Consider the following 16,361-nt stretch of genomic DNA (forward strand, 5'->3'; position numbering starts at 1 on the left):
CCAGATGACAAGTTACCAGCACCTCATCAACTACTCCAATCCAACGTGCTGGAGAGTGACGGTGATGACAAACATCTCTATATATATAAAAAATAAAAACACTTCATGGGTTCATTTAAAAGGTAGTTGTCTATTTCCTTTAAAAGTATGCGAAATCAACAATCTACGATTGTTTTTTTTCCCCATGTGGTAGAAACAATCTGTTCTACAAAATTTGACAACATTTTTCTTATATTGCAATTCATTTGTTAATAAAGTTCCTTTGGGATGTCTGACCAATTCTAGCTCCTCTGGGCATGCTTTACCAGTACCTGTGCGCAGAAAGGTGTCATGGCAGGACTCGTATAACATAACTACCATTTCCTCTGACATACCTTGTCTGCCTTTCTTCCTCGTGAGATGTCTCTGTTTAGGGAAAGTGGCAACAGACTCCTGATCTGCAGCTCCCTCCTCCAGATCAGATTCAGGGATGGGTTCACAGCCTCCTGAAGAAAGGGACAGCCAAGCGTTACCGGATTAAATTCTCAAACACGGAGCCCCACACTCTGGATTGTACAAGACGTTCACTCCTTTTTCTTCTGGGGGAAAAAAAAAACAATTGAAGGTACAGGTAATTCTGCCAATGTCAAAATGCAGGCCTAATATTTTAGTGTTATTAAAGATTTTTTTCTAAAATATCAGCTGTACTCTCCCGTCCCCTAATAATCCAAACAAAGGTAAAATATATAGTTATGGAAAGCTGTGATACAGAGTTCAGCTGTGACTGGCCAATGAAAGGAACTACTTAAATCGAGACAGTGTATTTTATGCCTTGTCTATGTGTATTTTATGTTTTCAGTTCATCCAAAATACCAAATACAGCCACTCACACTGGAGATTGGTGTTCAAATGGACATATTTCTACCGGTGTAATGATTGATCCTTTCTGTTTTTGTGGGTGATGTCCTGAGAACATAAAAGTACAAGAAACTCGCAAGACAGGAAAGAGGTGAATGGTGTCCTAAGTGTGTGCATAAGCACAGGAACTTCATGTTCTTGAAATTAATTGAAAACACTGTTAGCTCTTTATAAACTATTGCCTTTTAAAGCGTCTCTATGTCAAGGTCAAACAAACAAAACAGTTTCTGCATTCAGAGACCTTGAGAGCCACAATTTACCCTAATGTTATTTATTTTTTCAAAAAAAAATGGAAACTGTATCTTAAGTAAATGTGACGTCACTCAATACTTGCTTTATAAAAGATCTTAAGTATCCATTTGTGGTTTCAAATATTTTTTAATTATTTTTAATTAGTTTGCTGTTAACAAAATACAAAATAAAACATCAAATTCACATGACTGTATATGAATGCTGAAGTTTCTGTAGACAGAGTTCACAGTCCAAATCCAGGCTCTAAAGAATGTACTGCAACAGTGAAGCCATATATCCCAACTCCAACGTATTGCTGCTGTGACAGTTCTGAAAGGTTACCAGTATGATACGAAAGTTTACAAGCATGTATTTTCAGCGTTTAAGAAATAATGCCGATGGATGACAGTAGTATTCAAATGCAATAATTTTCTGGTTTTGGTAAATTACTGGAGGAAAGCAGAGATGTATTTCTGTTGCTTTGATGTTAAAAAGCAGAGGAATCAAACAGATACCTGATCTTTCCTTGAAATCATCAGCAGTGCCAAGTTAGTGATTTTCTGCTGTGACCACTATCAATTAAAGTCTTTTTTCTCTCTGCTAAATAAAAATATATATATAGCGGGTGGAGGAAAAAGAAATATTACACGTAAATTTGCAAGCAACAATTCGTTTAAGTAATTCACTCATCCTTTTTAATTGTGCAACAGTTAATTAGTAATTAGTAGCCTCTGGACTCATGAAGATGGGCCGGGACTCCTCTCCAGACATTGCGGTTATATTCTGAAACTGCCAGTTCCTAATCAATCAAACGTTCACCACAACCTTTAGATAAGCGAACGAAAAATGGAGATACGACTTCTAAAATATTCCAAGAGTAAGGGCATCCACTTTCTTCTCACGCTGCAAGCCCACCAACACCACCAACAGCAGAGCTCCTATCAAGGCTTCTATGGGACTACAGCTTCAAAAAGTAATAGTCTGCATTTCTTACCAAAAACCCAGATAAACCGATGATAATCTACACAGCACACTAAATGGCAAATAGCTTCATAAGTGATATTAGATAGTGGCTGGGTAAAGTATATGAAGGAATTTCCATTTACAGATTTCAGGGGCTTTTACGGTATAGTAGGTAGAGGGTTAAAAGTGCAAATGTATCCATAGCAGAACACAGCTCCTATTAGTTTTAGTAAAATGCAATCTGAGGTTGGGGAACTGCAGTCAGTAAATTCCATTGGAAATGATTTGTAAAAAAACAAACAATTACAGGACATAGGGAAAAACACTGCTGCCAATTTAATGAATGAAAATGAGAAGGGAGTTCTATCGTACTCCTGATCCAAGAGAGAACTATTCAAGAGCTCAGAAATCAAGGAAGATGCAATACAGAAAGAGACAGTTGCACTAAAGTGCTGTTCACAAAAAACATTGGGATTTTATAAGGTAAAATGCACTCTGAGCAAATTAGAAGTTCCACATGCTACAGTGTGGTATCATGTTTGTAAATAAACCAATTAATATATAAATTCAAACTATTTTCAATGAAAAAAGTTATTGTCATTCTAATAAAATATCAAACACTGCTTTATGTGATTTTAGGATGGCTGTGCTCTTGGGCTACAGATCTTTGCAGCATAACAGCAGAAAATACTGAAAAAAAATAAAAGCATTTGAAATTGCAATATTTTAAATGTTATTCTATTATACAGCTAATTACCCTGTTAAAGGTCCATTAACGTTCAGAGAAAACATTCTACACAGGGGTAGAAAGAAAATAATACCGAGGCAGTTCACTCAGAAAGTATAATAAAAGCTTTAGCCCCATAAATATTTATTCCTAAGGGAGCTTGCACTGCCATATCTACAGTACAACCTTTCCATACCAAGGACAAGCAATGTTACAGTCATTACATTCCTGGCCAAAGTACACAAAGACTGGAGGGCAAAAAGAGAACCAACTCCCATATTCCCCAAATTCTAACAGAGCAAAATAAAAAAAACTGGTTCTTGACAATTCCCAGGTCACTCCCACTTGACATCAAAAGCTTTCAGGGCCTTTTTGTTTTCCTTTTTAAAAGATGACCTTACTTTAATCACAATAATATTATAAGCAACTTAATAGAAGAAATATTCCAAAAATATCAAATCAAATCATTTGGCATTTTGCTGTATATACTGAATCACAATGAAAACACAACCTTGCAACTGTTTACATCAACCAGTCACAGGACATAGAGATAGCATTACTTACATTTTAAATCATTCTAAACTGTAAGAAGACAGGTTTGGTGATTGAGTAGTAATGTACTGTTCCTTGACCTAACCAAAATACTTTATTAAAAACATGTCCAGTGGTTTGCATTCGGAGAGAATTAAAAATCTGCATTCAAAAACACATTCCGATTGAAAACAAAAGCAAGGAAAGATGTGACCAGGCTCCACTTGAGCAACGGACGAGCATCATTCAAGATGGCTTGTCTTATCCTGTCTATCCTGTGTGAGAAGTTGCCTGGAGGATGAGATGCTTCATCAGACTAGTCCTGAGGAGCCTCAGCTCTTGTCCCGGAAGAGACAGGGTCACCAGACAGACTCAGGGTCATCGCACCTATGTGATCCATTTGCAGAAGAGGCTACACCCAGTGAGAATTCCAAAAGGAAATAACACACATATCGGCAAAACAACTGTAACTCACGCTCTTCATTCTCAGAGGCTCCGAGTGGACTTGCTTACATATAAAAAAGAAAAAAAAATCTTCAACAATTTAAGGGACACAATCTCACTATTTCTCAATTTCGAGCTCTCTTTGTGCAAAAAAGACGAGCTGATTACATATATCCCTTCCAAGCATTCAGATTCTTCAAATACAACAAACAGCTGAAAACGTGTAAGACACTGGACTCCCAAACGCATTCAGAACTGAAAATGAAACACTCAAAGTTCAGTAAATATTTAAATGAAAATCATGTGAGGCTGATACACCTGACATCCTTGGCTTTAAGGGTTTATATTTTACTAACGAATTTAGTAAAAAATACTTAATAGATATTACACAAAGAAAAGAAAAGGTTATTTAACATCCTTTGAGTAATGAGATGCGTCTTAATCAAAATTCTAAAACTGTGTTTTTAGACTTCAAGTGTCACAACTATTAATGTTATAATCCTGTATTAAAGCAGAAAATCGGATCACAATAAATGCAGAAAACATACAGTGGTATCAATTATTATGAATTATGAGAGATTTATGATGAACGATTTACAAACTCCTTCCACGATTCATACCCACCGTTTATGCCACGGTGAGAGTTTTGTCTGCCATTTCATAAATGAATGGAATGGAATGAATGGAAAGCATTTTTTTTTTTAAAAGCCAAAGAGCTTCATAAAGTCATTGAACAAAGACAAGATTCTCATCGGTTCACAGTGATGTCATGCACGGAAATAAATGAAAGAATGCAGTGTGCTTAATCATAAAGGCAATCAAGATTAACTTTAATAGGCAACCCTCTAACAGACTGCTGAGGTCACCTTACACAGCAGAACTCGTCCTATCCATTGTATTACCCCCAAATGAAACACTGGGACAGGTATGATATCATCTTCTATGTACAGATCACAGCTGTTAGAAACTGACTGGGGAATTGTACCAGGGGAGGAAGGATGATGATAAAAAGCCCTCTCCAACAATGTGCAAATTTTAATGTAATATTTGTTTGTTTCATTGATCAACACACTGAACATAGCCTTTTACATACTCATGTGCTCCAAAACGTCACTGGAAGCAGTTGCAAAAAAAAAACTTTTCTCGGCAGTGTTTACAAAAGCCTTACTTCAATTTACAGCACATTTCCTTTCAACACCATTAAAGACCATAACAGCTTCCACAATATTATCAATAGCAGCCATACATTTACTGATAAACAAGAGGAAGGCAAACAGACCAGAGCTATGGGTTCATAAAGTGGGATTACTGCATCAGGAAACAAGTGCAATCATGATAACACAGACTCCTGTGCTAGGTTTACGATGTATTTGACTGCACCAGCTATCAGGGTGTGTACAAGGTCACAAAATGATATGTAATAATCCCCAAGACTTGTTATCCTGGTTTTAGATAAAGAGATGAATTGAACTCCTATTTCAAGTGGACAACCAACGTAAGGAGAACTTTCTACTGTACCTTAGCCACTCAAACTTTGTCCTTTCAACAAAATTACATCTGATAATCCACTGCTTCCTTTACATTTCTGATTATTAAAGACAAATAATGAGAAGACTTTTTATTTTTACCTGAAGAAAAAAAAAATCTAATTTTTCTTGTAATCATTATTTTAAGTGTTGGAGCTGGGTCAGCATGCATAGTCTGCAAAGGAACAAGTAAAGGTTTATTCCATGCTGAAAAGAGAAGAGAGAAAACACAACGTTTTGGCTGTGAAGCCTTCTTCAGGTGTGAGGGTTTATTATTTTTTGTCATTTTGGTCATTTTTTGTCAGATTTGTCATTATCATTATTTTTTGTCAACTGGATTTGATAGATACTGCTCTTTTCAGACATTGTGAACTGATAAATTCAGACAAGGTGTATTCTTTACTTATTCATGATTCTTAATAAAGCTTCTTCACCTTTATAAAGTAGAACTACATTTAGAACAAGGAACAGGACACACTTCCCTACACACAGGAGTTGTTAGAGAATGGAATAAGCTATCCTGCTATGTTTATACACTGACGTCCTTGAAGAAAATGATGGATCAGATCCTTTCATGTTTTTTTACTAACTTGTTATATTTTGTTCCAACAGAGCTGAACAGAACTTAAAGCTTTTGTACTGTTCCATAAAGTTTTACACACTTTTAAAGATTTTAAGAATACAAAGCCCAAGCTACTGTTATACACAATGTGATTTGTTGACATAGTCTTGTCTAATAACCTAATGCAAGTCCCATGGTGTTAGTTTAACCAGTAGTTTTGTTTTGTTTTTAATGAACGAACAACAGCATCGTCTGTCTTTTTCACAGTTCATAAAAGTTCACAAACTGTTTGGAAGTCCGAGATAGATGAGACATATAGGACTGGGTGAACAACGCTGCCCAAATTACGTTCCTGCATATTCTAAGCCGTCAGTGTGCTTAAGTGTGTCCTACAAGAAACAAGGAGCCTGTGTTTCTCCATCCTGAAAGGGAACCGTTTCGTGAAGGATCCCGCCACATAAATACCGAGCCTAAGCTGAAAAGAAAAAAGCATGAGGGGACAAGATGGAGTCTAAGACGCTCTAAAATGATCAGTTTCCCTGTAATTTTTTTTTTTTTTTACCTCGATAGGTCCTTAGATCAAGAAAAGCTACAAATACACACAAGCCTTTTTTTTTTGTAAGAAAATACAGTTTATGAAGCGAGCCTGCTGTATGTCAGCACACTTTGTGAAAAGTCTGCCGCCATGTTGTTGGAAACATAAATAGTTTATATTTACACCGGCTTGAAAAAGCAACATCATTGGGTACATAATAAATTAATGTTTACATAAAAACTGACAGCACTTTCGTCATATACAATTTGCTATATACCTTGGCGCTGCACCAGAAATCAGGAGAAAAAAGGAATGCAAGAATCTTGTCTTTGGAGAAATCCAACAAGATGGACACAAGAAGGTCTTATTTATAAACTTTTTTTTCAAATTGTGTTTAATATTCATTCAATATTCATAGCTCCACAAACGCTTCCTGTGAAATGAAAAGATCATTACTAAAAAGGTTTAACTTAATAGTTAAAGATAATTCTACTTTCACTTTATTCCTAAGTGTTGAATTGCTTTTTAATAATCCATATATTTTCACAGCAAACACCACTTTTATTGACACCGTCCTGACAGGCATTGATAAACAGACATGTTGATATGATTTAAAAACACACACATTTAATTACGGGTGTCATGGTAAGGCGGTAGTTCTAGTGCTTCCGCCTCACTGCTCTTGTATCCTGGGCTTGATTCCAGTCTAGGCACCTTTTGTGGAGTTTCATGTTCCCCTTGCATCTGTGTGGGATTTTCTTGTTTTCCAGGTTCCTCCACCTCATGACGACATGCTGGCTAGATTAACTGATGTCTCTATATAGTCTCTGTGTGCTTAAGTGTGTCTGTCTGTGCCCTGAAATGGAATGATGCTGACCTTATCCAGGGTGTAGTTTATGTTTTGTACCTTCACAGGTCTAAGTTGCTCTGTGATAGCAGATGCATGCATAGATATATTTAATCATAGGTTTTTAAAATATCATTGCTGCCATCTCTTTTAAAAAAATCCAATGAGAATTTCTATTCTGTCTAGACGTATAAAGCTGCACAGAACTCACAGGACAATAATTGGGATAAGCATAAGTGATTATGATGTTTCTGTACTGTACATCTATGAGTTGAAGTACGAGTTGATTGAGTTGAGTGAGGAATAGCTGAAACATCTCCAATGTACATTAGAAAGAGCTGAATTGTTTAACAAAACATTGGCTGTAAATATAATGTTGCACCACATTGTAAATGTTTATTGCTGAAAAGAATTAACTAGATTAACAACTCAATTTAGCACTTCGGGGACTTGGGCTAGTGTTAATAAAAAAGACAAAGAAACTGCCAGTTTTAAGATGTGGAATAAAAACAGGAATGAGGAGAATTCCACAACTGGAATGCTTAGTTCACGGTAAACACCTGAAAAAGCAGAACACAATCCACAGACTCCCCTACAAGTTCTTTCTTTTGTTAGGACTTAATGACCCATTCAGACACTTGATTCTAGTTTAAAACTCTGGAACCAAAGTTATTAAAGCAGCAGACACACAATAATGTCAGAGGTTAGCAGTTCATCAACACTGCACTGCCTGTAAAGTCACTTTGGATACAAGACATTCCTTTTATAGGTCTTAAAATGTTTTTATAGGAAAGAGACCTTTTACCACTGTAAAGACTCATTAAATGATCACCAAAAAATGCACACGGCAACCAGATCCTATAAAAGCAATCCTCAAGCCTGGATAATTATACTTATTTCAAAACGTCCTTAATTTTAAATAACACGATTGTATTTAATTTATGTTGTTACATAATATCTATTGACCGATCTACAGAAACTTAGACTGAGACAGGTGTAAGCACAGAGACAGCAAAGCAACCAAGTAAATAAATAATGATATATACCAATTTCTAATAATGCCTGGCATTTGTACAGCACTTTTAATCAGAAAACTCCTTACACATAGGAGGGGTCATACAGGACAGGACTGAGTACAGTGTCACCAGTTACCATACTGGGGCACTGGTTTGTAAATTCTGGTCCATAGTACCACCACTTGGCCCATCAACACCATTTTTAGCAGTAACCTGAACCTCCCTACATGCCTCCAATCCCAGGACTGAACAGGCACAGTCCTGTTTAGCTTCTGAAAGGTGACAAGAAAAGGCTATAAGAGGATGGCATGATTGTGGCAGAGTGAAAACAAAAAAATCACTATTAAAATAGCTCAATAACTCTCATTCACAAAGATTAAGTAAATAACTATGATAGAAATGGATAATTGATAATCCATTAGATGCATGTAAAAATCATTAGCTTATAATCGAAGTTAAGTATCTTAAGGAGCACCTAAAGATAAAGGGCATCAGTGGTACCATAAACTATAAGGTTTGGAGAGAGAGCACGAGGACGCTATTTAATATTTATGTAAAATAATATTCTGGGTACCCAAGCTTTGGGCTCTGGGACTTTCTTCCCCCACTCTCCTTTCATAAAGCTTACTTTCCCGGTGTGCAAGAAGGGCCTCCATTTTCAGATAAAACATTCACTGATGCCGCACAGCAGATGTTTAAAAGATGGATCTGAGTTCATTAAACTAGATTTTTAAAAAACAAAAATGTGCTTGCAAGTAAGGAATCTGCTAAAGATTTTGTGGATACGGTGTGTAAATCAGTTCCCTTGTTACTTCTGTGTTTTCACATCATTTGCATACATTACTATGCATTTAGAATATAAAAAAAAAACATGATTTTCAACATCTGTGTTTTCACACTTGAATATGCATGCCTGTGCGGGGCTTTCAGGTGCTTCTCTTCCTGGTGTGTGAATACAGCATTTCATTATGTGCCCTTTAGCTACTGCTTATAAGCCTCTAGTCGCATAGAACGTTTTGTGACTGAGGTCCTATATCTGGATGCTACTTTTCTACAATGGAAAATGTGATGCTTTAGGTATTAGCCTAATTTATTAATTCTATATTGTGCTGCACTAAATATTTTTCTAACAAGATAATTGTAAATTATTTATGGCAAGCCCTCCTTGACCAAGATGAGGATTCCTGAAATCATTTAAACTAGGACCAAAATCTCGAAGATCCTAGTCAACTGCTTCTACACAATCTTTTAATAAAGAAAAGAATGGAAAACATACATGAGTGGTTATACAGAGTCCTGAAACAAAACGTTGGTTATCTCCCTTACTGATGTGAGAAAACCATGAGACTGCAGTCTTTTAGTCAAAGTCAGCTTCAAAATAATAATCATAGATTGGTGTCCAACCAGAACACTTCATGTCCATTCGAAAAATGTGGTAACTGGTCATATAAAAACATCTGCGATAAGTTTTAATGTATCAGAATGATGAAAACAAATGTCATGTGTCATGTCATTTGCCAAACTGCTTTATACCATACGGTGTCGCGGGAAGCCGGAGCCTACCCAGCAAGCAACGAGCACAAGGCAGGGACAGGGCGCTTGTCCATCGCAGAGGAAGTGGAAGCTGATCATACATGGGGACAATTTGGAGGCCGCGGTAAAGGCCGAGGGGGGAAATTTGGCCCGGAGACCGGGATAACTCCCTACTCTTCTCAAGAAATGCCCGGGGATCTTTAATGACCACTGAGAGTCAGGACCTTGGTTTAACGTCTCATCCAAAAGACGGCGCCCACTACAGTACAGTGTTTCCACCACTATACTGGGGCATTAGGACCCACACAGACCACGGGGTGGGTACCCCCCACTGGTCCCACTAATACCTCTTCCAGCAGCAACCATAGCTTCCCAGGAGGTCTCCCATCCAGGGACTGACCAGGCTCAACCCTGATTAGTTTCAGTGGGTTGCCAGTTGAGAGCTGCAGGGTGATATGGCTGGTGGCCGAAAATAAATGTATTCTACATAATTATGCAGAGAAAGAGAAACTTTAATAAAGAGAAACTATATGCAGATAAAGTTTATATTGAAAAATCTTTATTTAATAAAAGTGCATATTGCTGGCAAACAATTTAAACTAAAAAATAATGGAAATGGAGTGGTAAATCCCTTCTCCCATCCCAGTTCTCAAACAATAAGCACATTTTGTTATTCATGTCCAGCACTTGCAGAAACATCACTCTATGCAAGTATGTTTTTATAAGAATAGTATGCAGAGATTTTTGATACTGATTGAATGTTTTGTCTTAAATTTTACTGACTGATCGCTCAGTTAGGTCAGGAATCCCCAGTCCAGGTCATGGAAATATTCCAGCTCTCGTCAATACACCGACACTAGAGAGCTGGGAGAAGCTAATTATCCAGTCTAATCAAGCCAATAATGATTCATTTGTAAAGAGTGATGGCAGCCTGACTTGAAGGAGGTAGAATGATCAATTCCTGAGACCTCACCTGCTGTCCTTACAGTGGGCTTACCCTGATTCCAGCAGAACAATGCATGTCCACAAGCTCCTCTCGTAACAACAGCGTTCCCGTGAGATGGCAGTGTGCCAACCATGCAGTAAAGGCCCTATTCCCTTGATTTGAGCCCCAGTGAACATTTGTGAGATGAGTCAGGAGCCTTTGGATGGCATCTACGGCTCAAAGAAAAGTGAACAGGCACTATCTTGTTCTCGCTCTATGACATGACAGGGACAGAATTCAACAAGAAATGACTGCCAAACCAGTGCAAGGCAAGCACTACAGTAAAACTCGCATTGCTTCTTAAGGTGGTCTTGCTAGCAGCATGCTTTTACAGTAGACCCCCCACATTAATCAACCCTATTGATGATCACAAATAATTAATTAGAATAAAAAATTGACTGATTTAATGCCGGCTCAATAGAAAGTCAGTGCACCCACCAAAAAAAGATTGTAATTTTCTTGACAATTCTGTCAAGGTTACAATTCTTTTGATGCTCACTATTTGCACAATGTTATCACTTTGTAGCTGTGTCAGGACCTCAAAAGGACCAAAATGTCGAATCAAAGTGACCACAGATATCACCCGGCAAATCTCTTCTCTACAGGCCGGAGTTTCAGACTACACTAATCATCGCTTCTCCACATTAGTCGGGATGGCAGAACAATGCGCTGTCCTGTCAAGGAAGTAGTCTGGGGACTCACAATCTCCTAATGACATGTTGTACTGACAAGCTACTGGACCGAGAGGCAGCAGCCAGGGCCCACTGATTCATTGCGCAAGATCAGCAATCTTCCAAACGTTCCAGGCTTCAGAGTAAAACAAAAAAAGAGTCTCGGCCTGCCCAGACCTCAGTCATTACCTTCTTACTTGAATAGAATCCAGTATAATAAAATAAACATCAAACGCCTGTCTCTAGTTATTAGAAACAAAAGCACTAAGGCAGGGCCCTCTAGTGCAACAAACAGCTGCCGGACTAGACACACACTGTTTATTCTTCAGATTATTACACAACCCAGACTCACAGCATCCTGTGTGCTGTCCCAGGGTTTCACAAATAATCTCCATGTGGCCAGAGACTCACAGAGTCTGGAAGCCTGAAAGCTTTGTTTTTTTTCCTTAAGGAGAAGGGGGATCAAGATATTTTTTCAGCAATATCTTTAACACCACTCAGACTTCCACATCACACCAATGGCTGCTGGACGCCAAAGCTCCAGGTGTCCTACTGCAAACAAAAAGAACGTTTTATATGCCCAAGAGAACGGTGAACCCTGTCACAGGCCATTAACTGCAAATATTTTAAATGGTGTAACTCTGCACCACCAGTGAAGTCTGTGTATCAGTAATTAAGGACAACTTGTCCTCAAGGTCATTTAATCTTGTTTTCTTTTCCCAAGCCAAGGAGGTCCTGCTAGCAAGATATTTGTGCAGGGAAAAAAAAATCCTCATGCAACAATCAGAAAAGACATGTCTATGAGGAAAGGTGCAAATAAAGTTGGGGTCTTAAACTCAATTCTAGAGATAGTAAAGAGGATCTAGTGTCTATTGGTTTTTGTTCTTTCCATAATATCAGTTACTTTGTTGGTGTGTTTTTTTTAATTACTTGCACACTTTTATAATTTAAATATCCGCATGGCAATTCTAACAAGGCTCTGAGGTGGTTTACAGATAACTAAATTCAATTAAATTAATATTTTGTGGAATCAACTGTAAAATACCTAAAGCAAAATGCTATAAATTTCTAACAGTTCGGTTGACTACTCAGGTTGAGATCCTTAATAAAGCTTGTGCACAATATATACATTTTTTTTTAAATGCTAGTTTTTAAGCTAACATAGTACTGTAACATTTCACTAAAAATGCATTTGGTCGTTACAGCCGAAGCTTGTATCAGCAAGCTACCAGAGAGTTTTCAGCCTCACCTTAAGAGTACAATCATTTCACCAAGCTCTCAAACATTTGAGAAAAGGCCAGCTATCATCAAAGAAAGAGTATGCACTATTCTACTATTAATGCAACTTACTGTTACAAAACACAGAGCATTATACAATCATTATACCATTCTGATATACACTATATTTACATTCAGGTTTTGCGGTTTGCAGTATCACTTGGAGGTATTTGTATCAATTTTTTTTATTCCTGGGGGTGTCCCTTAATCACTTTTCACTTCAGATGGGAGTAGGTGCATCCTCTCCCTTTATGGCTAGTATGTGGTGGGGCCCATCTTTCTCCGGTTTCTCAATTTGTTTGGCAGGACAGCATGGTAGGGCCAATACATCTACAAAGACATGTTCCCCAGATAAGCCGAGGGATAACAAGTGCCTCATGGGTTCCCGTTCCCCCCGATCTCACTGGCCTTGATTAAGTACTGTATATGCAAGACAAAATAAAGGTGGCGGTGGAGAAGCCAACAGAAGATCCTCAGTAATGAAAACAAAAGAGAACAGTACTGCATGTCTATCTCGTACCTGGCATCACGATGGGTGTCTGTGCATTGGACTCAGCAGACAGGGAGAGGCGTCCTCCTTTGCCTATGCGGTCACAAAGAAGGGTGATGTGTTTCTTCAGCCTGCTGGTGTCTTTGGGCATGGACAGCTGGCTAGTTGTAAGGTTCAGAGCCTGATCCTTTGAGCTCCGGGACAAACATGTCCTCAGAAGGTGGGAGACCGCTGCGTCCACGCTCTCCTCCCAGCCCTGATCAATACAGAGAGAGAAGAGCCAACCATCAGCTCACCTGCCACATCCTGTAATTGATCATCAAGGTTTCGTAACCTTAGTCTTGTACAAAAAAGTAGCACGGACAGACATTTCATTTTGATCACTTAAGCAGGTAATTTGTGCAATTACTTGGGGGAACCTATACGACCTGCTGAATTGAGGCACTCCAAGACAAGGGTGAGCCGCCCCTGTTAATGTCCACACTACTGTTGCAAATTACTAAAGTTGCTAAAAAAGTAAAGTCTGAGTATTACATTTGACGACATAATTCAAAAATGGAGAAAAAAAGAAAGGATTTCCAGAAGGTCAAGGTAAGGCAGCAACAGAGAAATATACCTATGCTTCAGGGTATTTATATTATTGCATGAATGATCTAGAGAAAGAGCTTTCATTTCTAATGTTGTCTGCGTCTTATTTTTATTACTGTTCATATGAATATTACAGCTTTAGACAATAGAACAATACAGGGCTTCTGCCCAGAATTCAACTGCACTGCTGTAAACGAAGAACAATGGTGGCTGGAATTCTGACGGGATCAGTTAAAGTTGATCTGCATCTGATACAGTTTTTGGTTTTCAAACTTTGCTGGTCTATAGGTAACACACGCTCCACATCTGAACTTGAGGGTTTATTTCTGAAAAAAGCACCCCAGACATAAGCCTCCAGAGTAGTAAATTCTGACTCGCATTGCTTGAGGACAATGATAACAAGAAGCGAAAAAAGGGATCCTTCTGAACTCTGCTGCATGACTGTCTGACAGGTGATTTGACCACAGGCTACACGGCTGTCCCTGTCGCCATACAGATAGCCCTTAACAAGCTTTAATGACAGGTAATCAAGCTGGTAATGATGCTGACAAGAACACCCTGTTATCCGTGGAATTTATAGTGTTTCTCCTCCTCAATTAAATAGGACAAAAAAACATACATACATTCTTGCAGGTGGGCTCAGAGCTGCAGTATTGTTAAATAAACACTGGAGCTTTACTTCCAAGAGCATGAGTGAAGCAAAACAACATGATATGGCTTTCGCAGCTTACTTTACCTTCTAAAGGTTTACTACCGGAAAGGAAAGAGAGGCTGAATTATTTTACAGAGAGAAGGAGACAGACACTGAGCGATGACAGTAAAGATCTGTGTACTCGCCCATGGTAGCTAATTTCTACCACCTGAAAAACATACAACTGGACCACTATACATTCTTCAATATACTTATGCTCATTCAACTTGTGTAGTATACCTGGCAAAGCTAAAATTCATTTTAAAGGAAGCTATTTTTTTCCCCCTGTGCTTGGCAATTAAGATACCTGAACAATTTTAATTTATGTTAAGAGCAGTGAAACGCCAAGGTAACCCAGTGACCCAGTATAAGAAATTCTCTTGGAATTTTGTTGGCTGCTGTGAGGCCACTCTGAAACTTTACAACAGAGATAAATTCAAATTGCTACAACATATCAGATTTTGATAACAAATGTAACTTTTCCACAGCTTACTCTACATGTATGCACTTTTACCTTCATAAGAGGCTAAAACTCAGCTAAAAACTAGTTGTGCATGTCTTTCACACATTTTGAAGTACGCAGTGATCCAATTCAGAATCACCTTAATTTTCTCCACAAATTCACTATTCTGTTCAACTTAACTTAGACGAGACATATCAAAGAAGTTTTTCATTTCCTCAAACCTTAAATGACTACAATCAGTTTTCACATCAAAAGGTGATGCTAGGCATGAGTTTTTTTACTGCACAGAGAACTGCAACAAAGTTGCCCAGAATTTCACCTTAGTAATGAGAAAAGCAATTGGATTTTTCTCTCAAATTTCAGCAAAACCAGCTATGTATTTTTGTATATTGGAACAGTTCTGCCACAGCCCTGACAGGAAAGCCTTTTGAATTTTTTTCTGGTCATCTTCTCTATTATGTTATGTTCTCTTATTTTGTTTTGTTTTTTTGTTTCTTCCTCACGGTGAAAGTTTATTTTTTTTTACATTAGAGATTTAGAGTAACACTAGACACCATTGAGACACTGAACTAATGCAAAGGAGTACGTGCCACTACCTGCTGTTACACTAAACACAAAGCACGCACCTATTTGCACGTTTTTTTCAGGATGTTACATATGTAAATTACTAGATACACATCGACAGAAGACATTTAGGAAAAACAAGATTATTCAGAAAAAATCCCCTTTATCAAGTGCGGAAAGCTAGGACCTCAATTTTTTTAATTTGTAGTCACCAGTGGGTTTTTTTTTCTGCTTCTCCACAAATACCTTACTTCAGCTCTACAAAGCACAACAGCAAAGAAACATACTGTAATTGAACATAGGGGAAAAGGTAAAGCAATTGGGAGTGGAAGCTAAATGAGACACAAAATATATGTATTTTAAAGGCATGGTTCTAGACTAATTACAGTCTTTTCATGGTATTTTCAGTCCCCCCCTTCCAAAGATTAATGACATATCATGTTCCGCACTAATAGTTCTAACAGGATAATGACGCAGACATTTCACCTCCTTACCATCATTCTGTTAGATGCAGCGGGTGTTTCAAGTGTTGTCTTATTGCCTCAAGGTAACAAAAATAAATGTAGGCCCAGCTTTCAAAGGTACAACTGCGTATGGTCTGCCACATTCAGTTATTAGGATATCCAACTGAAATAGGCTCTGGGAGAACAGGAATTCAGCGGTGGAAGAGACACTTCCTTTCAGTATTATTGGGGAACAGACCAGAAACCACTAAACCCAATGCCACACTGTTTACTCTAAAAGCTGCTGGACTGGGAAGAGCTGCCAACCTTCACATTACACAGGAAAGCGTGGTCTTGCCTGCTCTGCATGTGTGTA

General features: G+C 38.1%; 1 protein-coding gene across 1 annotated transcript in view; it reads right to left on the bottom strand.

Annotated features, from left to right (window-relative positions):
* bbs9 (Bardet-Biedl syndrome 9) overlaps positions 1-16,361 on the bottom strand; it is a 150,928-nt gene that overhangs the window by 60,897 nt on the left and 73,670 nt on the right. The window contains exons 19-20 of the mRNA XM_088929628.1: positions 13,267-13,492; positions 375-485 (exon numbers count right to left, since the gene is read on the bottom strand). Coding sequence (XP_088785754.1) covers positions 375-485; positions 13,267-13,492 — 337 coding nt within the window. The remainder of the gene's footprint in view (positions 1-374; positions 486-13,266; positions 13,493-16,361) is intronic.

Source organism: Atractosteus spatula, chromosome 12, assembly GCF_055471065.1.
Source record: "Atractosteus spatula isolate fAtrSpa1 chromosome 12, fAtrSpa1.hap1, whole genome shotgun sequence".
In the NCBI taxonomy this organism is placed as follows: domain Eukaryota; kingdom Metazoa; phylum Chordata; class Actinopteri; order Semionotiformes; family Lepisosteidae; genus Atractosteus; species Atractosteus spatula.